We start from the raw sequence: 25,601 nt of genomic DNA, 5'->3' as shown, positions 1-25,601 counted from the left end.
CTGATAAATTCTTCATTAAGAGAATAGAGGACCTTACGCACACGCCGTAGATAGGCACTTGTTGACAACAAGGTTCTTTCTTAGTATCTTTTATTTTTAATGCGAAAGCCCTAACTGTTCCATGGAGCGAACTGGCGTTATCAGCTCTTGAAGCCGCGAAAAACGGCGCCTAAAGTCCCCTGTTCCATGGAGCCTGTAGTCTCCCTTACAAAAAAATTATGTCTGGCCAGATGTGAAGATTTCAGATATGGCCATATCAAAAATTGGCCACATATAACCTGATATGGTATATCTGCCAGATATAGCCTGATACCCCTGGCAGGTATGGAAATCCCAGATCTGGCTAAGTAAGGAAATTCCAGATCTGGCAGGCATTTCAAAAGTACACAAGCGTGAAATCAGCACTTTATATCTTTTTATTGCCTACAATTCTCCCAAGTGCCCCAGCCCGCACTCGAGGAGTTATGGAAACGGTGGCCCTTTAGCTAGTTTTGACCGATTCTATGTTTACACCGATTCAAGTTTAATTCGTCGTCACCCTGAACAAGCCTCCCATGGGGCTCAAGTACCTGTCATATCACTTTTAAATTTTCTCGTCAATGGCAGCGTTTATGATACTGTGCATTCTGTCCAAACTTCAACCAGGCTGAGCCGCCGAAATCTCTTACCATATTATCATTCTCGTGATTGTTGTTTTAGCGGGAATTGCTTAAAAGCCGAGAAATCACAACAACCAAAACCGGGATTTAACTCGGATTCAGCGGAGCTGTTTATGACATTTTTAGCGTTTCTAACTTAATAGACAGTTTTAGTGGATCGTACGCTAAAGCCTTGCGTACGCAATAAAATTGCGGGTCGGGAGTGCGCGTGCGCAGAACGCAATAGAAGAGCTAGCGTATTGCGTACGCACGCAACGCTGAGGATTTTGCGTGGCGGGCTAGCGGGCTCTGCGGGACGTTCTCGAGAGATCTCGGACCCAACGAGAGCGCAAGTTTCAAGATGGCGGTTACCTCGACTGGCGCAGCAAAGGCGACGTGGTGTTTTTGAAGTTCTGTGTTACGTGAAATTGCGTGGTGTTTCAGCTCGGCAATTCTTTCCGGGACCTACGGCGGTCGAATCAGATCGCCGTGCAGCTGAAGGAGTGCACAGTGGAAATGTGCGCCGCTCGCAGTGTGCGTCGACGCTGCGATCTGCTCAACGGTAAGCCTATTCCCACAGTTCATCGCCGACGGACGAACGACTCTAAAAGAAATCGCCGAAGTTCTGGCTATGTACTGGACATCAGTAGGTCATGAATTTCATTCCGCGATAGCATTGATAAAAGGTGCCGTTTCAAAGGGAAGATTGACGGAGGCTCCGTGATCGAATTTGGCTACGCATTCTTAAGCCTGGTTCAGACAGTTGCGTTTGACTGCGTTGCGGCAGCGAGAAACCAGGACATCCCTGCTACTTATATCACGTGCTAAGATGATTCTTTGAATTGGATTGCACGCTTCACACGAAGCACAGATGTGCCGGTGACTCGCTTTCGCTTCTCGACGCAACGCAGTCAAACGCAAGTGTCTGAACCGGCCTTTACCCCTTTACTAGTAGCCTCTGTACCCCGCAGAAAAGCGCGCTTGATGAGGCAGCTGCGGCTTGGTTTAATTTGGAATAAAATGATTGGACATGTTTTCATTTTCAATATTTCTTTCCAGGAGCATGGTTGCGCTATAAGCACGCGGAATTCTGCAGCTCTAGCAAATCTAACCAAGATCATGCGCGGTGTTCACTCGAAAACGTAACACACAACTAAATTCGGTCCGAGCAGGTCATTTTTAGCGTACGCTATACTATTGCGTATTGCGTACGTAAGAGCCAGCAACGCTATACTAAAACTGTCTAATATCAGCGTCTTTGAAGCTGTACGAGAACGATAATAATGTAAGACATATGTCTGCGGCTCACCCAGGTTGAAGGTTGGACGGAATGCACAGTATTGACATTGGCGGGACATTTTAAAAGTGGTATGGCAGGTACTTGGGTTCTGTACGGCACGTGTTCAGGGAGACTCCAAATTACACTCAAATCGTGTAACCATAGAATTGCTCGAAGTTTTCGATCACTAGGCAGCTGAAAAAACACCGTCCCCATGATTCCTCGAGTACGGGCCGAGGCGATTTCGGGATTTAGCAAATTGTCTACTCGGTCGTAATGTTAACACTTTGAAATAATTAAGCTACATTGAAATCCTCGTGAAAACTAGCACAAATAATCTCAAACTTAATCTTGTCAAAGCTGATGTTTGGGATTATTTGTGCTAATATTTAGCTTGCAAAAAATAAGTCATTCAGAGTTTGCTAACAAAAAAATTGTTTTAACTTCTTTTAACTTTAATATATCGAAAACCGGCCGCCAAATACGTCTGTATATACGCCAGATAAGTCTGTATATACGCCATATCAGGCTGTATATATGCCAGATACGTCTGTATACACGCCAGATAAGTCTGTATTCGCGACTCCAGCAAAACGGACGCCGCCAAGCGGGAAAACCGGGAACCAGCCGGTCCAGGTCGCTCCGCGCCCCTCCGCGTCTCTGGTGGCTTTCTCGGAGACGTGTTGTCGGCGCGGTGGCGAACAATGTAATTTGACGAAGGTCCGAATATTTCTTAAGTTTGCCTGAGTGATCATTAGTGTGGTGAAGCCTCAGTAGATTGTTTTCTTCTATTACGTGTTTGAAAGCCCGTTTACTCCACAGCACACGGTCGCGTGGTTTCGATTTCTTGGGTGGGGAGGAATCACGGAAAAACTCTTTGATTTCTTGTCTGTCTCGAATCGCATTCAGAGTGACGACTGCTTGGTAACTGATACTGGAGGGAACATCAGTGTTGCAGTCAAGTGAATGGGAAGGTTCGATAGCTGCTTTTCTTGAGTTTGGTTGTGTTCGGTTAGCTTCAAGTTTGAGCCACCCACGCCGGTCGGTGCGTTGGCTATTCATCTTGGCTGCTTTTCGTCGAAAAAGCCTCTGGACCACACTGAAGAAGTTGGGATGATTTCGCAATTACTTGCTTCAGGAAAACTTGCTCGCTGCAAATGATGAATGAGGGAAATTATCTGTTTTCAAAAGGTGGGAGACAAATCTCGCAACGTTAGATGCTATCACGGCATTTTGACCTATCGCGCCTCCAATATTTATATTACGAGGACGTCGAAGCCAGCAGCAATATACGTCTACATTGGTCAGGTTGACAGGCCACAAAAAATACTAATTTTCTCCGTTCAGGATTCGAAGCAAAGTTCAATGCAGAGAGGTTCTGCGTGGATCTTCAATGAAGACTCTCTTCAGTTTGTCTCCGTGCTGCCGGCTATAGAACCATTTGGCTAAATTTAAGTAGTATGTCTCCGTCTGTCAAATATACTTTTATTCGGCAACTCACCTGATAGCTAGTCAACTAAGCTCATAATTCAACCCGAAGGATATACTAATATCGCTTTAGTGGGACTCCCATAGTACGTAATATAATACATAACCCGCTCGTCAAAATGACTTCTCGATTGCTACTAAAACCTGAATTGAAATACGAGTATCAGCTGCTTAGTGGGGCGCCGGCGGGTTAACATGGTCCTTGGCTCAAGAAGCGGTTGCTTAATTTTCGTAATTTTCCTGCAGCCTGTGTTGTTGGCCGAGCAGACAACTGGAGCTGTTTCGTAAACGCGGATACGCACAAAAGCTCGATTCCGCGGACAGACAAGTCGCATGGTCGAGGCATGCGAGTTAGCTGAAAAGTTACTCTCTGTGGAACAATTCTATAGTCATCGCCGCTTTGCTTAGATGATCAAAACTGATTAGAGTGTAAAACCGTCTCTCCGGAGCCCATAGTTTCGGTTTTGAACGAAACCTCCGAAACGAAAGTTTGACACGAAAAGAACAAAAAAACACCGGCAAAACAAAACTATGCTTTGCAAGTTTATCTGCACCGGCTACACTTCACCGTCTCAGTTCAAATACCTATAAAATTGGGCATTAAACAAAAGAAAATCCGTTAAATTGAACGCGCCACCTGTTCAGGCGGCCCGGCTATGATAGCCCGGCCGAGCCGCCGCGACCTGGACTCAGCCGCCATGTTTGTTTGGTGGTGGCGCCCCCTATAGGTCGCTGGAGTCGCGAATATACGCCATATCAGGCTGTATATACGCCAGATAAGTCTGTATATACGCCAGATAAGGCTGTATATGGGCCGTATATAATCATATAATGTTTGATATGGCCAGATATGGCCCAGATATGAGATTTCCATACGGGCTGTAGCAGCGAAACGGAGAATAAAGTCCCCTTGCCTGGCGCTCATTGCTCATTGCTCATTTTACGAGCTAACATGGAGAGCATACGGCGAGTTTGGCGCTACTTTTCTACGATTCAGTTAAGATATATGGTTCAGACATCTGCAACGGTTGCGTTCGCATGCAACCGTAACGACCGCAAAAACCACACCCCAACACCTGTGACTCATGGATTGCTTCGCGAAGCAATCCATTCTCTTGCATCGCTTGCCATGCTGTGTACGGCGAACACTATTAGCGGCGAGATCTTTCGGTGGCGCCCTCATTCTGCTACCTTTCTTGACGTCATTACCTTGTGAACAAGCTCGATGGTGTTCGTAATGGGCATCGTGGAAGCCTGAAATTATACCGCTCTCAAAGCAACGGTGCCGACACCGTCAAAATTGAAGTTCTGACATTCCTCTTATTTCCATCGATGAGACATCCTTTCCTGACGTCATAGTCAGTATTCCGCCAATTATGGTGGGCCGACCTTGGCCCACCACAGCGACGCTTTTGATCGCTGACGTCGCCAATAGTCCCGGAAACTTTGTCGTTACGGTCGGTTCGGTTACATGCGAACTTAACCAACGCAGAACTGTGAACCAGCGTTTACAGTGACACGCAGCACACATCCGGTGTTTTTCGCAAACATATTTTAATATCTGGATTTAGCTGCGACCAGGTATCCTTGTATTAACGCAAAACGTTATTTGACTAGTTTCTCTGGATTTAGTGAAGCTGCATTTCGTGAAGCCGTGGCCCGTGACGTCACGCGGCTTCAGTTTGCCCGCTAGATATAGCGGGACAATTGACGTCACGTGACCTCAACGCCAATTCAGTTTCCTTACTAAATTTTTGGGGGGAAATGACATCACATGACTTCGTGTCACGTGACCTATATTCAAATTCAATTTCCCCGCTAGTTTTAGCGGGAAACTTCACGTCACGCGAACTAGATATCGATACAGTTTACTTGCTAAATTTAAGGGGGGAAATTGACACGTGACCGGCCGTGGCCCATTATTTCCCATGCATACTCTGTATATACAGGCCGACCCGACGGGCAAACTCATTGGGACGGAGGGAAGGGGGGGGGGGGGGGGGGGGGGGGAGTCAATGGAGTGGAGAGGATTGGAGACACCTGGAGGTACAGCTCGAGAAGAAATGCCTGTAGGTCACTAGCGCTAAACCTAAAATGTTTTCCGCAGCAGCACAAATGCAGGGCAATTTGGCCTGCAATTTTTTTATATTTCTACATTCTGCTCCAAATATTTTAAAAATGTAAATTTGCACATGTCGTGACACTCTTACGCAGGTGGTATAGCATGAATCTTTACAGTATAAAACGCACAACTGCAAATGAAGTCGGCGCTGCCTGCAACTGGCCCATGCGCCGATTAACTATCGTTGCATCGCAACTACGTCGTGTTTTCTTTTTTGTTCAGTCGACATGTAAAATGAATTTTAAATCTTGGACGTGTAACGTAAAGCGTTGTTTTAAGGTCACATGAACGTACTGCCCACATGTGCTTTGCGCGCCGCAGCGTCGACAGACGATTGGTCCAGGAGTCCAGGAGCAGTAGATCTCTCACTCCGCTAGCAAATTTAAGGGCGAAAGATAGAGCGGACCGCGCCCATGCAGAAATCCGTAGGTGAAGGAGGAGGACGGTGATATTTCAACTGTATTTGCCGACAACGTCGTACACAGGCGAGACGCAAGGAACTCTTATTTTGTGTAAATGTTGAAATAACACGCAGCGAGTTTTTTTTTTTTTGGAACTTCAACGGCAAGAAGCAGAAACTCGATTTGCGCAAAGAGCAGTGCCCGCCATGTCCCAGCCCGAAGACGAGTTGCTCGTAGACGTCGCCAGTCCGATAACTGTAGAAGGACTAGACCTCTTGCACAGGTCCCTGCTGAAGTCTTCGAGTGAGGACCAGCAATTCCTTGACCTGGGCTGTGGAAAAGGGGACGTCACGCGGGAAACGCTTCTTCCCCGTTGTCTTCCCGTCGGTCGAATCGTTGCCGTCGACGTTTCCGAGGACAAGATCGAGACCGCCAAGAAGCACTTCGCCCATCCTAAGATTTGCTACGACGTTCTCGATGCCGTAGTGGATGACGTGTCCGCCTTCGTGACGAAGTACGGTCAGTTCGATCGAGTCTACGCCATCTTCCTTTTCAACTGGGTGAAGGACCAGGAGAAAGGATTCAAGAACGTCTTCGAACTGTTGAAGCCCGGTGGAGAATGTCTCTTCATGTTCTACGCTTCCAGTTTCCATCTTCAGTTTCGAAAGAAGTTGGCCAATACGGAACGTTGGAAGAAATATGCGGTGGTAAGCTTTGGTTGGTCAGTTCGTGGGTTGGTCGGTTAATTGTCCACATGAAATTGTTATAGATAACCTCCTTTTTTACATAAAGAGGAACTTAAAGTATTCCACAGCAGGTGATTAGTGCAGATCGGTATATTCTAGCATTAGTAGTACCGATTTAAATCATGTGTTTTTACGCAGTCGTCAAACACTTGTTTTTTTTTTATGGCCGACTGCGACACAACCGGATTTTAGGCCGCTTGTGAGTGCTTACGAGTCGCAAGTGCGGAAACCAGCCTTTATTATGACGGTTATATTATAGCAAACGTTTCATCAGAAAGTAACATTAACTGAAAGCAAATTGTTATCTATTAAGGCCCATTCGCACACTTGCACCTGGATGGATGGATGAATGCGGCTGAGCCCTTTAAATCGGGCGGTAGCTTATGCCACCTAGCCATTTTGTTTTACCATTTAAGCTTAGAATATTTAAATGTGAAACCTATATTTACTCCGCACTGCAAAGAAAGTGGGGCTATAAAACCCCCTTGCCATCAATTAATAAGAAAATACCTAGTTCTCCCTCGCTTTCTGCCACCATTCACTTAATCTTTGCTTGGTAATCTCTACAGTCTTGAAATCCACTCTCCCTTCGCTGTCTCTAAAACCCAATGACTTTATTAAATCCATGTTGTCTTCGGTAGGCATAGGGCGAAGCCCTTTACAGCAGATTATCAAGTGCTCAGCCGTCTCGTCCTCCTCTCCAGAAGCAGTGCACACTGTACCCTCTTAGATCCGACTGGCGCCATCTATTGGGTAGCAGTGTAAACTTGGCCGCTCGGCCTATTTTTTATTTCACTCGGGCATTATCCTTTCTTTCTTGGCTCAAAAAACTTTTGTCAACGTTATAACTTATAAATGAGCCCTTCTTATAGGTATTACGCACACCTTGACCTCGTAAATCCCGAAAAACTTTCGCTCTTGTGAAATGCAGTTCCAGGGTCACCGCGTAGATGGCGCCATCGTGCCAGTGTGTTCTCTCGTCCTAAGAAATTTTAAGAGGTTTCAGCAGTTCTCCCCTGTCTCAGTCGTACCCAGTTGTAAGTGTATGAATTGCCTTTACATAACTGTCAGGCACACATCAAGTAGTTGATTCCCCATTGCACTGCCCAATCATTTCTTATCGTTGTGACTGGTGTTTCAAGATTACGTATACGCTGATAATTTACCCAGTGCGTAGTTTTCTTTTTTTTTATCATTGACGCAATAGTACCTCGAAATAAGACAAATTTTCTTTTTCTCTGAGTGTGTTTTTCAGGCATTTACGTTGCACGTTTCGTTCCCAGATGTGCGAGAGTACAACTCCTCCAACGTTGGAGCTTGTTGGAAAAGAAGCACGCATCTCCTACATGACTGACCTGTTGAAAAGGGCCAATCTCACACCGTCTCTTTGCGATGTAATCCAAGAAAGATGCACGCATTATACCAGTAAGGACGTCCTAATCCGTAAGTCGATATTTGCTGTTTCAACACAAGACAGCGTGCCCCCCCCCTTCCCCTCCCCCACCCCCCCCCCCCCCCAAAAAAAAAGGAAAGAAGTGTATTTGACGTGTTTTCTTTTTTTATTCAGAAACTAAACTAAATATAGACGAACGCACTCTATCCGCCCAAATGTAACGCTAGAGGTTCGAACCAGACATCAAATTTTCCAAATCAACGGTTATCTCAATCAAAAGTTATAAGTAGGGCTCCGTGTTTTCAGATAAATCCGAAAAACTCCGAAAAACACCCGCCGGGGAAATTTTGGTCAATTCGGATTTAACCGATAAACTCCGAATGTTTATGTGCCAATGCCACCCCCCCCCCCCCCCCCGCCCCAAAGCAAAAAAAGATACTTTTTTTTTTTTTTTTTTTACAATTAGTTAAGCACGGAGTCAATGGTCCTGGGAAAATGGCACCATAATTATCTTTCAAATCTCAGACCGTTGTCAAAAGAGGTCTTGCCGCTTGTCTCGTCGAGGTTGATTCAGGGCAACAGGTCATTGTGCATTCGGGTCACGACAAAGGCCACTCTTTTGGTTTCCAGTTTAGGCCATGGGATTTAGAGAAAGGAGACGGTATGTTTCTGGGGGTAACAGTGAAAGCTGTGGACCATAGAGATTGTATTAAATAGAGAAAAGGGACAGTCGAAACTATCTACTACATCCTTAACCACTCCACCTCACGCGGCCGCGGGATAGATTGATGGGATGACTACGAGCTTCCCTGCGGCTACCTCTGGAAGTTTATTGATTTTAAGGTATCGACGTTTATCGAAGCTACACTTGTGTGCGACTTTTGTCGTGGTACAAATTAATAGTGCCAATTGCAATGGCACGAACGTCAAATTCAACTGAAGAAATTTTAATCTATACAAGCGCGTTTTATTTTTTATTTGGCATACGTTTACATCCGGTTATTATTTCCATATTTATTTTCAATAGGAAACACTGTGGAATTAAACTCCGAATTTCGGATATTTGGCAATCGAACAAATGTAAACTCCGATAAATTCCGAATCTTCGGCAAAAAATAAACTCCGAAAAACACCCTCCGATTTTAACGAAAAATAAACTCAGAAAACACGGAGCCCTAGTTATAAGTGATTTTCTCAAAATTTCAGTCGGAAAATGGGGCTTGTGTTTGGTAACTGGCGCCATTCAGCTCCAAGTAATCGAGAGCAAATCGTGCGTGGGCCGCCATTATACCATATAAATTTCCGAAAATCATGTATAGCTTTTCACTAAGATTACGGTTAGTTTTAAAACCTTGGTCAACAGGTTCCTACCGCTAGGCGATACATTTGGGCGGATAATGATGTTAGGTGTGGTTAGGTATTCAATGGTGTTTTAAACTTTCGATCGAATCAACTACGGTCGAAAAATTCAAAATAATACAGATCGTCGTTGCATCATTAGAGAGTGTGCTGATGGATCTTGATGGGATGTTGACGCAGCATGTTTAGGCGTACATCTCCAAATGTTATTTTATTTTCGCGTATACAGAAATTACATCCGTCTTGCTCTGCACAGGGCAGACAAGTTTTGGAAGCAAAAAGGAACAACACCTTGAACTGCATATACCTTGACTTCCATTTGATTTCGTTATGCAGGATTATTGCAGATAATTCAATAAAACTCGGCAGATGTTCGACGATTCCGAATAAAAAAATAAAAGCCGTTTACAACTCCCTGTAACACCGAATTAGAGCGCAGCTCTTGAGGAGGAGGAGGGAAGGGTACTCAGCGTCACCTGTTCTTGGGGTGGGGAGGGGGCGTCACCTGACCTCGGGGGGGGGGGGGGGGGGGGGGGGTCACGGGACCCCCCAGGAAAACTTTTCCTCTAGATTCAACGGGGAATTTTTTTTCGGCTACATTTAGCAAGGAATTTTTTCCGCTAGATTTAGCGGGGAAATTTTCCGCTGGATTTAGCGGGGAATGTTTTCCGCTAGATTTAGCGGGGAAATTTTCCGCTGGATTTAGCGGGAAAATTTTTCCGATAGATTTAGCGGGGAATTTTTTCGCTAGATTTAGCGGGGAATTTTTTTCCGCTAGATTTAGCAAGGAATTTTTTCCGCAAGATTTAGCGGGGAAATTTTCCGCTCAATTTAGCGGGGAATTTTTTCCGCTAGATTTAGCGGGGAAATTTTTGCGCTAGATTTAGCGAGGAATTTTTTCCGCTAGATTTAGCGGGGAAATTTTCCGATGGATTTAGCGGGGAATTTTTTCCGCTAGATTTATCGGGGAACTTTTTAAGCTAGATTTAGCGGGGAATTTTTTCCGTTAGATTTAGCAAGGAATTTTTTCCGCTAGATTTAGCGGGGAATTTTACCCCTGGATTTAGCGGGGAATTTTTTTCCGCTAGATTTAGCAAGGAATTTTTTCCGCTAGATTTAGCGGGGAAATTTTCCGCTGGATTTAGCGGGGAAGTTTTTCCGCTAGATTTAGCGGGGAAATTTACACATAATGCACCGCGCGGTTACGCCGACAGCGACGGCGACGCCGACGCCGACGGTGACGCCGCTCAAGCCGGAAACGGGCGCCTAAGAGCTGCGCTCTAAAAAAATAGGTGAAGAATATTGCACCTTTCAATACATTAACTTCGACGTGTAATCGTTGTCGTGTTATCTAAGACAAACGGTCATCGAGTCTCCTTCTCTCAAAGGTCACTTCGTCCTGCTCCAATTTTCAGAGGAAATTCTCGCCGTCAATCCGATCACGGCCGCAGTCACCGAGGAAGAAAAGCCGCACTTTCGGGAGGAGGTGATCAGGGAAGCGAACAGACTGTGGGCCGAACAAGAGGCCGGAGGACACCCACTCGACTACGACGTCTACGTTATCCGTGCATCGAAGGCCAGCGCGTGAGATGACTATACGCAGAGCAAGTCGTCTCCTTCTTTCGCGGGAATTGAAGTGACGTCAGAACGACGCCCAACACTGATTGGCTCATTAAAAAAAGTAGTGGGTAGACCTCAAAGCATCTAGCATTGAGATCTACCCACTATTTTTTTCAGTCGACCAATCAGAGCTCGGCGTTGTTTTGACGTCACCGCATCTCCTGCGCCAGTAGCAAACGACTTGCTTTCCGCATAGACCTTCGCACAAATCGACTTCTGCGCGCTGACATCTTTGTCTGCTGGGCTGTGGAACGCCTTCTGAGCATCCGCTGTCGATCTGCTGTGCGGTAGATCGGACGCTGCGCATGCGTCCACAGCTCAATGACTCAGCATTTTTTTCGCCCGGGTGGGATAAGCGATGAAGCTATCTTCGAATCGAAGAGTGCAGCGTCGGGGTCCGCATGCGCCGAGAGACAGAGGGAGAGGAGGAGAGGAGGGCGCGCGAAGACGTCAGAAAGTCCGCGAGCTCTGATTCGAATGGTTAGTGGGTAGGCCTAAAGCTATCTGCCAAATTTGACTCGCACTGCACTCGTCGGACGCGCTCGGACGCTAAACTCAAACGCCGGAGGCGCCGGCGTTCCGGGTTCCAAGGTGTTTCACGGATGCAGTGGAGTCAAAAGCAGTTAGCTTTAGGTCTACCCTTAGGTCTACCCACTAATCTGTCCAATCAGAGCTCGGCGTTCTGACGTTCCCACCCACTCGCGTCTTCCCCGCTCTCTCTCTCTCTCTCTCACTTTCTCGGTGCACAGCTTCAACACAGCGAAGAGAGCCGGGTTGTCGTGAGTTAATACTATAAAGGTTATGGATGACATAGCACTATTCTATTCGAACTATTAATCCCACATCCCCCTTCCAGCACTTACCATCGAGACAAGAAACAAAAAAGCGAAGGCACTAAGTTGTGGACTCATGTGCGCCACCAAACGTTCCATAGAAGAGAGCTGGCGCTCACGCTCAGAGCGTTTTTCACAGCCCACTAGACAAATGTGGCGGCGTGCTGGAGCAATGCTGTGTTGCCTGGAGCGAATAACACTTTGAAGACAAGGCATGTACGTGCTCGAGACTTGCGCATGCCGAAGTGTCGAGCGCCTTGCTATCGCTCCGCAACCAACAAAATCGGTTAGCACGGTGTTTTTCTTCTTTTTTTGATAAGGTGAAGGTAGAATGAAAGGTGGTGGCCATAAAAGCAATATTATAAAATGTGTCTGTTTATTTTCGTTCGCTTTCTTCTTTGTCCAATGTTCGCAACACTTTTGTCACGATATCTCGATACGCGTGCAGAAGTGTCTATATGTCGTTATGAAGGTTTGGGCAAATGAGGTCTTATGTGGCCATGTATATAGCTTGGCCATTTATGACCTCACAATCCCAATCCTTCATACTACCCCGTATTTTATTTTTGGTATGAGAAAAGCTGGGATGAAAAATGAGCAGGGAATTGCTTTTGAACCGATTCTTGACAATCTAAAAAAAAAGGCTCACTAAAAATTTATTTCGGTAACTTTTTATGGCGCTTGAAAAGAAGGCAAGGCTGTTTCATCAAAAACTAGGAGCACCACCTACACCATACTGGAAGGAGTAGCAGCGCTCGAGTCGGGAAGCAACCTTAACGCCGCAGGATAGGAAGTGATTAAGCACCTACTTCGGAAGCTACATTGTTCTTATGCCTGGGATGATGTCTTAGCGTTTTGATGGGGTAGTAGCGTCTACTTAAGAGGGGGGGGGGGGGGGGAAGGGGGGGAGGGGGTTTGCTTTTACTACTCTTCTAGGGAGTGATCCCCTAGGTAGCAGGCTAGAGAAACGCTCACCTTAGCTCAAACTTGGCAAAACTAGGCTCGCAACTTGGCTCTAATAGGGTTTCACTTCAAGGCGTTACTTAGTGCCAGAATAATTTTCTTTGGACCTTCTATGGCTTTTTTTCTAGCTTGCCACATAAATGCCGCAGTGTCAAAGTTGATCTACAAACCTGAAATCGAATTTCGGCACAAAGAACTGCGATATTTGGGATGGCACTTGTCTTTGGGAGGCTTGGTTTGCTTCACGGTAGTGGATTTCTTTTATGGAACTACTTTGGTCTTTCGCTGTAATATGGTGCTTCTTGAAGAGAAAGCAACTTTGCCATGTCCGTGGGACATTTTCTGCCTTTAGGGATAACGTATTTCGCTGCTTCGGTGCCCCGAAAATAAATAAATACCGCGACTCAACGTAACTCCCCTACGTAAACGACAATATTTTAAAGTTTTCTCCAGTAACGAAGGTGCGACAGAGATTTGCCTACGGCAACCTTAACTTAAACCTGAAAGACACGCTGGCATCGAAACTTAAAATAGATTTAAAAAGTATTCGTTTTGCATTCAGCACCCAAAAGCTGTGGTCAACACTGCGCATGCATGCATCATACAGACATGGTGTTCGTTGAAGACATCATGCAAGAATTATTTACGGGCACGTCTCAAGTAGGGGTGTCGCGAACTTTTGTCGAACCGGATTTTTAAGTCGAACTTTCGGGGTCGACTGGTCGAACCGGTTCGACGAACCTTTGAACTTTAAACCAGATTCGACCGGTTCGACTTTCTGGACAGCGTGGCCAGACCTTGATGGAAGCATGTCTAGGTTTGAGGACTTTTTTTTTACACAAAGGGTTGTTTTAACTTGATGAACAGTTGCAATTAAAATAAACTAATTCTGATCACTGAAAAAGTTATTTTTTTGCTTTGTACTAACTGAAATAACCAATCAGTGCTGCCCTTAATACATCTTTTAGCCATCACCATCCAATCGGAAGTCAACTCGCCAGCCTGCCGCGCATGTGCATAGCAGTCGAACCTGAGTCGAACCTTTGCAGAACTTTTGACAAGAAGTTAGAAAAAGTCGAACCTGGTCGAACTCGAACCTCGACCGGTTCGTGACACCCCTAGTCTCCAGCATGTTCGAAACTTGCTGACCTCAAAGTTATCAAGCCGACATAGATGGCGCCAGTGTGTTCTCTCGTCGAAAGATAGCTGTGGCCAGTGTGTGAACCAGCCTTTAGAGCATCGGCACTCTTCAACCCCGGCTTTATTATGGACGCCGCCATTTTGTTGGCTAGTGCAGTGCGGCCGCAATTTGAGACCGTTTGGATTCGAAAATGTGGCCTGCTCACCTTTGGATACGGTGTCGGGAAGCACACGCGATATCAATTTCGCTCTGTCTTCGCGGACTGCAGAAACATCTCTGGGGTTGGAAGAACCGTTTCCCGCGATGTTCAGATAATGATATTAGCCAACAATGATTTCAAGCACCGAGGTTGCCAAAATGTCGTTCCTCCGAAACGTGGCCCGCTTGGTGGCTCCACGTGAAGCGATCGATTTTGGGCCCACGAAGGACAATTTTTGATGGAGCAATGTCCGACATTAATACGGTGTCTAAGAGCGCTTTTGTTCAACAGCAACGTTACAGGCTGCGTGTCGAGTGTAGCCACATGACGTCACGGAGTGTCGTAGGTGTGTAATAATCTATTATTCGATGTAACAAAAACACAAAATATTTGTTCAGCAAGAGCAGTGGTTCACAAACGGGGGTCCGCAGACCCTTTGGGGTCCGTGAAGGCCTTCTAAGGGTCCGCGAGGCCCTGTCTCGTCAGTCAAGCCCGGCAATAAAAGTTGTCTTTTTCAAACTGAAAAGAAATGTTCCAATTTTCGGGTGACCTTTCTCGTGTGGATGTCAATGAGAGAAGTGTACTTCACTCTATCCCTTAGTTGCATTCATTTAATAAATCATTATCGTAATTAACTTGTACCTTTCTCTTCCATCCACAACGAACTAGGTTTTCCATCATCTCCGCCAGTTCACAAGGGGTCCGCGAAACATGAATGTTTGAGAACCACTTAGCTAGAGACTCACACTCAAGAACCGTTGATATTTCCGCTTTAAAATATTCGTCTTTTTGGTTGCATGCTGCTTTGTACGACTGAAATAACCTAACATCCGGTATCACTCAAACTAACTTCCAGTGTACAGATATAAACCGAGGGAGCGGACGCCACGAGCACTTGTGGAGACGTCAGAGCGCTATTCGCATAGCTTCCTGAACGAATTATGGCCATCAATATGGTCCGTGACACGCCTAGAGCCCAGCAGATGCACCGCCTCGAGCTCGTGCTTCCTGCCTCGGATACCACTTCGACGTGCGCACCGCACAGGTACAGGGAAAGTGCGACGAGGTCGTGCTGAAGACGGGGCCTCTATTGCGTTCTTAGCCTGTCAACCAAGATAGGTCAACCGAAGTCAGAATTGATTTGTATTTAATGGCATTGATACATCTCATGACGTGCCGAACCTCGCACTGTTTCAGAGTAGTCATACCGCTCGCGCACACACACGTACACATACCTACACACGCACAGGTATATAAAATGCTTTTAAGGTGTTCTTTCACGATATTTCGACTGAGCACTGAGCCCGTTCTGCAGGATAGTAAAACACATCCGGTGGTGAAGTGTTCGGAGCTTTCATTTCAAAACAAAATAACGTAGCTAGCGCAGGATTCGTCCATTAAATCACATAAAACAAAGTTTACATCGACACGCGCGTCGCAAAGTCTGCAGCACACCTGGATCGATGCTGAGTCGCGTGTTGCGTTTATGTGTGCCGCCGTCCTTTTTATTGTATTATTTGCATCACCATGACTAGTGCCACGATGATTCATTTTTGTTCACTTTTAGCGCTGCTTGACTGGCTATGTACCCCCCGGCCCTTCAGAGAAGTAGTTTCAAACTCATTCAAGTGTACGGTCAAGATTACCAACCGCCGAAAGTTCGAGGGTCGACTAGGGGGGAGGGGAAGTTATATCTGGTTCTTTTGGGACAAAGAAATAAACAAACACGCAGCAGTGGTGTGACGCGTTGCAAAGCAGCCGACTGTCCCTGCGACACCCCAGTGATTTGTAAGGGTGCCTCGTGCTTTCTGTGTTTTGTAAACTCAGCGTTTTGCCATCTTTCACGCTCATTTGCATGTAGAACTACTGTGGACTGGCCCTCGTGCTACAACTTTTAAAACGCCAACGTAGAGTGTCAGTTTCAATAGAACGAAGCAAGCACAACCCCCATAACCTATCGCACAATGGCTCAACTTCATACTGCAGGTTTTTCTTGCCGGATGATTTTTATAGCAGCATTATAAGAAAATGCCCGTATTTTAAAGGTATTTTCTGGCAGCCAGAAACCAAACCTCATATCTTTATCCTTGGCAGTTGCTATACTGCTGAGCGAGAGTTGGTGCAGCCGAGGTGCCTTACTGAAGAAAGAGCTCGCACTTGTAGCCTAGTAGTGGTATTGCCGTTATGGTTGATTTCCATAAGAAAGGGCTGAGAAACAAATAATTAGACCCAGAAATATTCAGCCCCCTTCCCCCTACCTTTAAAAGAACAAAACAAAACAAAAAAAAACACCAACAGAATAGTGCAATATGTATGAGCACGTTATATGAGAGTAAATGAATCAACGATAAAAAAACTACTATTTATGTCGCATGTAGCGCACGAGGCATTTAGCGCACGTCTTCACATGCGTCGTGCCGACAGCAACGCCATCCCAGTGAAATGACAGAGAAGTTGCGCGTTGTATTATACCCTTCCCAACCACTGGAACATGATCTGCGGTTACCGATCATGTGGCTGGAGTTCAATTGGTGCGGCCAGTGCGCTTACGTTTTATACACACGGCGTATTTCTACAAGTCGCGGTGGTGGCACGAACACGAGATTTCGCGCAATCAACAACTTCACACATCGAATTTCGTGCCCGAGAATTGTAGCGTACTGACTCGCGAGAACTTCTCCGATCCTTGACATCTGCATCGGGAACGACGAGCGTTTCGCAGCAAAAGATAAGAGGAACACACACTGTGAAGAGACAGTTCGCTCTATTAATATTATTCGATAAACTTCCTCGGATTTGACTCACTCGGATTACTAGGCGTGCCTAACCGGGGAAATACCGCGAACGTCAAAGACCTGGCGGATCATCTCGAAGTATTTCGGAAATGTTTGAACCGCTAAAAGATCAGTTATTCCCGGCCAAACTGGCAGGGGCTTCTGAAGGAAGAAGACCCTATCTGCAAGGCCTGCAGAGAAATATAAGGTGGCAGGTATCAAGCACTTACTGTGGGTCTGCAAATGCCTGGAAGACCACAGAAAAACGGCGTGGGAAAAATTACCCGCTCAGGACCAACCAAGGAGGCTTAGCGACTGGACTCACCCCAGAGGCCAGGAGCAGCACCGAAAGGCGATCCTAGACTCCCTGGTTCAATTCATCAGGGAATATGGGGATCATAAATTCATCTAATATCACCATAGTCATCCACACCCGTCGATCCTGAAGGTCCCATCTTCAGGATCGACGGGCGCCTGACGTCGGAAGTTTACTCGGGCACAATTGACCACGTCTTTGTCCCCTACGTCCTAGATGGGCCCTTTCCGGATGGGGACTTTTGGTTTCAACACGACTTGAGTCCCATCCACACCTCCCGTTCCACCAAGCCGCTTCTTGCTGAACGGGGCATAGGGGAGCTGCCATGGCCTCCCAAAGGCGCTAACGTCACTATCGTCGAAAACGTCTGGGGCATCATAAGGTCGAAACTGGCCACTCAAGCGCTTCACAGCGCATCTCCAAACGAACTCTGGGAAGCCGTCCACCGAGAGTGGGACAACCTGCGCAACAACGACGACCTGGTGCTCCAGCTCTACGGAAGTCTGCCGCACAGGATTCAATCTTTAATTCACGGAGAGGGAAACTTCTTAAGATACTAAGGCCCCGCTCAAATCCGACAAAGACTGTCGGACGTCAAACCGAAACTGTCAAGAATGAAAAAAAGGGGGACGTGGTTCCTGCCTTATGTTTTGCCTAACCGAAAGTCCGAATCCCATTAAAGGAATGGTAGAAATTGCGAGCTGCCCTATGTTTAATGGCGTTCGCGATCGACGTGTGCTAGTGTGACATAAGCACACGTGCTTTAAAATGAATAAAAGAATCATCGCGCCATGATAGCCCTCAGTATGCAGTAACGTGTATCCTATATCGCAAACCATATATAATGAATTGGGGGGGGGGGGGAGGGGGGGGGCGGGTTTGCATGCGCGTTTCAACAGAGCCCTACCTTCTAACAAATTATTTTGGCGTGCACTGCAAAGTGTTAAGCATCGAAAAAAGATTAATAATGATGTCCTCTTTGTAACGTGGCTAACATAAAATCGTCGCAAGTGCGACGCGGTTGCTGACACATAACACGAATGAAACAAAATCGTGTTTTTCTTTTCAAAAAACGGAAAGTATAAGTTAATTTTTGATTTGTTCCGTAGCCTTCCGGTTTAGCACATATCACAACAAAAAACCACTAAATCACATTGTCTACCGATAGCGTCTGAAAGGCTCCTTCTCCAATCCTTGCGCTTTAAGACGCGTTCCCACCGGCGATGCGATCTAGTCGCGCGATAACTTTCATCGCAAAAGCAACCATCGCGGGCAAAAAGCGACGCGATTTGAGCAGTCGCTACTCGACCCGACTTTTTTGCGTTGCGATCTAGTCGCGGAGCGGCTGAGCCAATCAACGGCGTTCGGAGCGAGAATTTTCGAGAAACGACTCGCCAACGAAGGCGTTGGACTCGCTCATCGCGCACGCCGGTGTTACCATCTAATTTTTTTGCGATGCGATCTAGTCGCATCGCGCGACTGCTTACATCGCCGGTGGGAATGCGCCTTTACTCTATCTCGGTGAAGCGCGAGATAAGAAAACGAGCCGCCACGGCAGCCGCGTCATGGCGCTGATAGCACGGACCGGTCGACGGTCCGGCGTTCACCTTCATATCGCCTGCGGGTGTACATGACTTAAGCCAATCAAGGGACTCTCTGATCTTGTTCTTTCTTCTCTGATCGTCTTTAACACAAAATTTTATCTGTATTGTGCTTTTTATGGTTTCTTCCCAAATCCTCGCTCATGTAATACGCCCGAAAGGATGTCTTTGACCAACAATAAATTAAATGAAATGAGATGAAATGAAATAATGTTAGATGAGTGCGCGGATTGGGGATCGGATGTGGCTCCGAATTTTGCGGATGCGGTACGAATGCAAAGTTCTCCGGATACGAATCGGATGCGGATGATCAAACTATTATCCGCGCAGGGCTCTAAACTTCAGTCTACTTTTTCGAAACGGCGTTCAGGCCGCTGATAGCCACACTTCGGGGCTCTGGATGCTTTGGTAAATGTCCCTGTCGGGGCTCTAAATGCACTCGGGTCAGCGGAAAGGCCCGCGGCGACGACCCGCCGCATGAAAGACGCATCTTTGCCCATGTTACCAAAAACAAAGTTCGGCCCCTACAGACAACAAGGCGGAATGCCAGACCGGGCAGTATAGCAATAAATTTTAAAAAAGAAAGACTAAAACGAAACGCCGTTTTGGTGGTGCCAGACAACTCCGACCACATGTGCGAACAGAATCGTAGTTCAATCACTCCTGCTACAACAGGCCACTATATGTGCGTAAAAAGTCTTTAAACAAAAACCTTTACGCAAGCAGTACAGTACAAATTTATTATATATCGTCCGTTTCTAGAACGGAAATCCGTTAGATGGAACGTGCTCCAAATACGGTTGTGAACAGAGTGTTTTGTTTTTTTTTCGTTCAGTTAACGCATCAGTGAACGTAACATATCAAATGCACCATTCAACTGCTGTTCTTGAGTCACGTGACGCGTACACTCTCTCCTGTGAGAATACCGCTGCTCGGTGCAACAACGGTTTATTTGTCAAGAGCTGCAAGCAACATGCTTGCTATCAGGGCTACCAACAATAAAAACATATGGCAATGAGCCCATGTTGTTCCTGCGATCCTGTTAGAGAACATCTGCTGCAAACAAACCAGTGGCAATATAAAGCAAAGTTTTTGAGCTTCTTATCCTGCCTGGTGGTATTGTCATATCAGCGTTAGTCAGGCGTACCGAGATATACTCTCTCTTTGCCCGTAAACCATTCGCTCAGACTGAACGAGTTTGAAGATTGTAAATTTCTTCAGTAGCAGCTTTTTTCCAGTGGACATCGACGACGACCATGTCTCAGCAAGCCGAATCCCACGAGAGCACCATTCATCAAATTACTCTAGATGGACTAGACCTTCTGCAGAAGACCCTCCAAAAGCCTTCGAGTGAGGAACAGCAATTCCTTGACTTAGGATGTGGCATAGGTGATGTCACGCGTGAAGCGCTTCTTCCCCGCTGTCTTCCCGTCGGCAAAATCGTTGCTGCGGACGTCTCCAAGGACAAGATTGAGACCGCCAAGAAGCACTTCGCCCATCCTAAGATCTGCTACGACGTTCTCGATGTCCTAGCGGATGACGTGTCCGCCTTCGTGAAGAAGTACGGTCAGTTTGATCGAGTCTACGCCATCTTCCTCTTTAACTGGGTGAAAGACCAGGAGAAAGGATTTAAGAACATCTTCGAATTGTTGAAGCCCGGTGGAGAGTGTCTCTGCATGTTTTACGCTTCCAGTTTCCATCTTCAGTTTCGAAAGAAGTTGGCCAATACGGAACGTTGGAAGAACTATGCGGAGGTGAGTTTTGTTGGTCAGTTAAAAACGAATGCGAAGATAGATCAAGCTGTTAGGAATAAGATAAAAAAGGAACACGCTGAAAACTTAAAAGTTACAGCGATCGTTCCATGTTAATAAAAAGGAGTTTTTTTTGTGTGTGTGTGTTTTTAGTAAAGCTTGAGCTGCCACGCGCATGTACCTAAGACGACAACTGACGGGGATCTTTTTGTAATGGATGAAGAAAGAATAAAACAATTAAAACAGGGACGACACAACCACATCTTTCAACTAGCAACAGACGAGTTACTAGTTGAAAGATGTGGTTGTGTCGATCCTGTTTTAATTGTTTTATTCTTTCTTCATCCATGACTTAAACCAACACGCTCTTCTCCTAAGCATCTTTTTGTAAACCGACATTTCGGTATAGTAACTGTAATTTCAGACCGCAGCGGCCGATGTCTGCGTTTGGTCGCAATTGCTGCAATAAAATTATATATTTTTTCTACGTGCACCCAAGGTTATAACAGCACGTTTTAAGACAAACAAATCAGAGAAATATTCTTTCGTTCTTAATTTGCAGATTTGTGAAAGTACTACTCCTGGCACCATAGACCTGGTTGGAAACGAAGCCCGGATTTCCTACATGAGACGCCTCTTGAAAAGCGCCAACTTGACACCGACCTTCTGCGATGTCATAACGGAAATATCAACGCGTTACGGCACTAAAGAGGACCTTACACGTAAGCGCATTTTTTGCGTTCATCTCGAAACAAAAGGAATCTTTATCATAGCGTTGACGTGACACCATTAGCTTGGCCACCACGTAAGAACTAGGTGGGCAACGTACGGCGAAGGAAACCTTTGACCGAACCACCCCTCGATATAGCGCGCTACCAGAGGGAGAGAAAGAACAAATTGAGACAAAAATCAATTATTCTTTTACACTCAGGGATAATATTCAGAGGCAACGCGTCTCAAGCTGTACCAGTAAACGCCTTACTTGTTCCCGAACTGCCAGGGAAGGGGTTTTCCGGGTACAGGAAATGAGGAGGCAGCCATATATCCCAATCTCTAACCCTATAAAGCTTCAGTCACATTGCCCATACATTATACAAAAGACGCGGAGTTTCTCCGTAGACATGGTGGGAGCATTATCTGCTTACACGCCTCAAGCAAGTTCGAATCATGTGTGCTTGATTGATACACATGTTTCTAACATGTCTGTAGACAGTTTTCGTGTGATCAATGTAAGAGGACAAGGAAAGAAACCTTTTGCAGACAGTGTCTGAAGACAGTCTTTTGTATGATGTCTTAACTGTGTGATCGGGGCTTAAGCTTTTACTAAAATAAGCGCTAATCTTGTTTCGACCGTGAACTGTCCAAATGCGTATCTAAAATGCTCTTTCTTTTTCTGTGTGTGGGGATTTGATTTTCAGGAGAACTGATGGAGATCAACCCGCTCACAGCCAAAATAAGCAAGGAAGAAATGCCGTTTCTTCGAGAGGAGGTGATGAAGGAAGCGGACAGACTGTGGGCCGAAAAAGAAGCCGGTGGATCTCCACTTGACTACCCCGTGTACATTGTTCGCGCCTCCAAGGTTCTTTCGTGAGATGAACTATAAGATATGACCGACAGCTGGATGCTGCGAGAACGTCTTTTTAAGCTTGGATGAAGCAGCGAACTACCGAATGGATGTACGCTCTTTTTGGGGATTTGATAGCAAGCCGGCTGGGTCGACATAATCGCCATCCGGCTAAGTGACGTTGGCCTTTCGCTTTTCTTTAAGGTGGCGGTAAACGATTAAGACAAAAACGAATTTTCAAATAAATGTTTTTGGTTTTTAGCAATGATCCCAGTCTCCTGCCCGATTCCTCCCCGGTCTTTCAGAACATCTTTGAAACATACAGTGCTGCAGAATCTGGGAACGAAGGTTCTCCGAGTCTTCTGCGCGAGAGCTTTAGCTCCGCGTCCAGCTGAGCCGCGAAGCATTAAAAAGTCATCGTGCCTGACGGGCCATAGGGCGTGGCGAGCTTCGAGCATCTCATTACCCTGCCGCAGCCAATGATATTGCTGTGTTAGCCGATCAGAACGCCAGTGAACCAATCACGAAGCAAGAGGAGTGAACATAACAGGCCACGCCCGGCGTTTCTTACGTCGTCACTGACAACAGTGACCACTTTGAAAGAAGAAGTGGAGGGCGAATCGTCATCGTTTTTTTTTTTTGTTTCTTTTCGCTTCGGTTCTCAATCTAGTATTATACGTAGTCTGGTGAAAACAAATGTGCTCAATCAGGGTGTACTCGAGGCAGAACTTAAGTTCGCCATTACCTGCAGAACCGCGTTTCTCTGCCCGAGTAAACGAACTATGGAAAGCTCGAGCTCCTTCAGAATGTGACGCTAGTGGATGGATCAATTGGGCAGTGATGCTTTCGCATTCACAACTTAGGGGTCCTCGGATTTTTTTACGTGCTGCTTAGTAGCGGCGTGCGAATAGTGACTCGAATTGAATAGCGGGACGTCATTATTCGCTTCTGCACTGCAGAAAGAACCGGCCGTCTTTGCTTCCCCTTGCATTGTCAAAGCTATGAATAATGCGGCACTATTCGATTCGGACCACTATTCGCAAAACCCTAGTGTTTAGGGATTCATCGCTGGGCAGCTGGTGGAAAGACACGCCAGAAGTCTTCCCCGATGTTGACCTTGAAATTTCGGACACAAGACACCATTGGGCCACGAGAAACAGATCCCTTTGAGCAGCAGGGTTAGCAGGGTGGAACAGCGAAACTAGTAGGGCCTAGTAGGGCCAACCGCATGCAGAAAGATGCACATGCTTTCTCTCGTGACGGAAAAGGCCGTATAAAAAGGAAGCGGGCGAATCCAGTCCGGCCGTGCTACGAGCTAATTTGACCAATCAAGCAATGCCAAAAGCGATAGTCCATAATCCTTTTCTCTGTGTGTGATTGGTTCATCAATGACAGAACACGTAAAGAAACTCAACGAACACCTTGATGGTGCAATTGTGACGCTGCTGATCGGTCATATGAGCTCGTAGTGTCGGCTACGTCTGGACTTCAACGAAGTATCGAGAGCGTATAAATTTAAAAGTGGGAACAACTGAAATCATAGAGAGCGTTTGAAATTAAATGGCGGACTTCTCCAGCGTAGAGATTGGTCGCAGGTAGGCATGGGTTGCTTTGTTGCGTTACCAGGAAGAAGGAACCGAGGCAACATGCTCTAATATTCTACAGTAGGCATTGCTTGATTCGGGAGACACCACGGGAGTTCTTAAATTCGTTGTAAAATATTATTGCTTTACAAAGATCTGAAAACTTGTGCGTATATAAAACTAGAGATTCAACTCCAATTAAAAGTTAAATATAAGATGAAGTGTGTTCGTTAAGAAAGAGGGGAAAAAAGGTGCGACCTTGTTTATGAAACTGTGAAAATACTAGTAGGATGTGAAGTATGCCGAGAACTTGGGAACAGTGGTCGCAAAATGTCTGTCCATTTATCTTTATAGGTAGCCGTTCTCGATGCCTGGCGCTACGCCACTCGCTCAAAATCGGTTTAAAAAAAATTAAGCTCATTAGGGGGGGATCAGAGTCCTATTCCACCTGCCATGAAGATCTTATCTGGCTTTGTAAAGTTGCTCTGTAATCGCTGACCGACACGCTGCTGAAGTCGATTACCCTATTTAGTATTTATGCAGGTACGGCTCGGTCAGCATCTTCACTGCCACATGTTTCAACTTGGCTAGGAAGCAAGCAGAACTAACTTACTTTGCTCACTTTGCTTTACTTATTTTACTTTACTTACTTACTTAACTTACTTACTTTGCCTCACTTACTTACTTTACTCGCTCCATTCACTCACTCACTCCATTCACTCACTCCACACACTCACTCAACCACTCACTCACTCACTCACTCAGTTACTTACTTACTTATACCCACACAGTCATAGGCGACAACACAGCAGGTATGTCTCCCTCCAAATCAAGAAATAAAAGGTAAAATCAATAAAAGCAATAAGAGCAATCACATGCCGCGTACACACAAAAAAAAGACATCAAAAGAAAACAAATAAACTCCGCGCAAACCAGTGAACACACCAGCCATTATCAAAGGTGATACCGTCGCAAATTAAAAAGCGTCGGACAAAATTAGGCACCTGGAACAACTGCAGCACAATTTGGTCATCAAATATCCACACAGCCATAAACAACAACGCAACCGGCATGTTTAAAAAAAAACGCAAACCATAAATAACATTAACTGAGGAGCGTGTTGCTAACATTGACTGGCAACAGAAAAAATAAAACAAACTCAGGAAAATATTACGAAGACCGGGTATCTGGTAGTCGAGTTTCTGTTTTCCATAGTTAGTCCTGATTCGAGCCATCTGCCATGCGCTAGTTAAATAAATAAATAAATAATAAGTTTTATTTCTCATCAATGATGAAGGGGAGGCCGGAGAAAAAAGCTGCAAAGGAACAGCTTGACGAGTCTCCGGCCCCCTACCTGGTCTGTTTTTAGCATGTTATGTAAGATGAAATGTGTTGGTCGCAATCAAAGTCCTGCAGCTTTCCAGAGTAATTAGCTTAAATATGTAGAACCCTATTTTGCAGTACTGAGTTTATTTTTGTGTAGGAATAGCGCTAGTTTAGAATAATAAACCTGGTCTCGTTTTAGCATGTTATGTAATGTGAAATGTTTCGCGAAATCAAAGTCCTGCAGGTGTCCAGAGTAATTAGCATACCTACGTAGAACCCTTTTTTGCAGTACTGAAAGCTAATTATAGTTTCCAATGGTCGCACTACCCCATACCAGAATGCCATACGAAAGATAAGAATAAAACAGTGAGTGATAAAGGAACTTTTTTCAGCCACAGCGGTATTAAAATTGTTATTTTGTACATACGCCTAAGAGACCTTGATAGGTGTGTCTTGATATGCCTAACATGTGTATTCCATGTTAGTTCTTCGTTAAATCAAACC

General features: G+C 45.8%; 2 protein-coding genes across 2 annotated transcripts; both read left to right on the top strand.

The window, feature by feature from the left end:
- Positions 1 to 6,134: 6,134 nt before the first annotated feature.
- Positions 6,135 to 11,014, top strand: LOC121834815 (juvenile hormone acid O-methyltransferase-like). The gene is made up of 3 exons (XM_042288629.1): positions 6,135 to 6,635; positions 7,958 to 8,117; positions 10,842 to 11,014. Exons 1-3 carry the CDS (start codon positions 6,135 to 6,137, stop codon positions 11,012 to 11,014), a joined length of 834 nt encoding a protein of 277 aa, XP_042144563.1.
- A 9,115-nt stretch (positions 11,015 to 20,129) lies between these two features.
- Positions 20,130 to 22,215, top strand: LOC121832870 (juvenile hormone acid O-methyltransferase-like). Its single transcript, XM_040211322.2, has 3 exons — positions 20,130 to 20,627; positions 21,187 to 21,346; positions 22,043 to 22,215. The coding sequence occupies exons 1-3, from the start codon at positions 20,130 to 20,132 to the stop codon at positions 22,213 to 22,215; spliced, it is 831 nt and encodes a 276-aa protein (XP_040067256.1).
- The last annotated feature ends 3,386 nt before the right edge of the window (positions 22,216 to 25,601 follow it).

This window comes from Ixodes scapularis, unplaced genomic scaffold (genome assembly GCF_016920785.2).
Source record: "Ixodes scapularis isolate PalLabHiFi unplaced genomic scaffold, ASM1692078v2 PGA_scaffold10__122_contigs__length_95168666, whole genome shotgun sequence".
Lineage (NCBI taxonomy): Eukaryota > Metazoa > Arthropoda > Arachnida > Ixodida > Ixodidae > Ixodes > Ixodes scapularis.
Note: the sequence above shows the minus strand (reverse complement) of the source record. Positions and strands in the feature narration are given on the sequence as shown.

Excerpts from the sequence above, each read along its gene's own strand:
- LOC121832870 (XM_040211322.2), top strand. The coding sequence starts at position 20,130 with ATGTCTCAGCAAGCCGAATCCCACGAGAGCACCATTCATCAAATTACT. Across the intron at positions 20,628-21,186 it reads GTTGGAAGAACTATGCGGAG|ATTTGTGAAAGTACTACTCC; the intron begins GTGAGTTTTGTT and ends CTTAATTTGCAG. Across the intron at positions 21,347-22,042 it reads CACTAAAGAGGACCTTACAC|GAGAACTGATGGAGATCAAC; the intron begins GTAAGCGCATTT and ends TTTGATTTTCAG.
- LOC121834815 (XM_042288629.1), top strand. The coding sequence starts at position 6,135 with ATGTCCCAGCCCGAAGACGAGTTGCTCGTAGACGTCGCCAGTCCGATA. Across the intron at positions 6,636-7,957 it reads GTTGGAAGAAATATGCGGTG|ATGTGCGAGAGTACAACTCC; the intron begins GTAAGCTTTGGT and ends TTTCGTTCCCAG. Across the intron at positions 8,118-10,841 it reads CAGTAAGGACGTCCTAATCC|AGGAAATTCTCGCCGTCAAT; the intron begins GTAAGTCGATAT and ends TCCAATTTTCAG.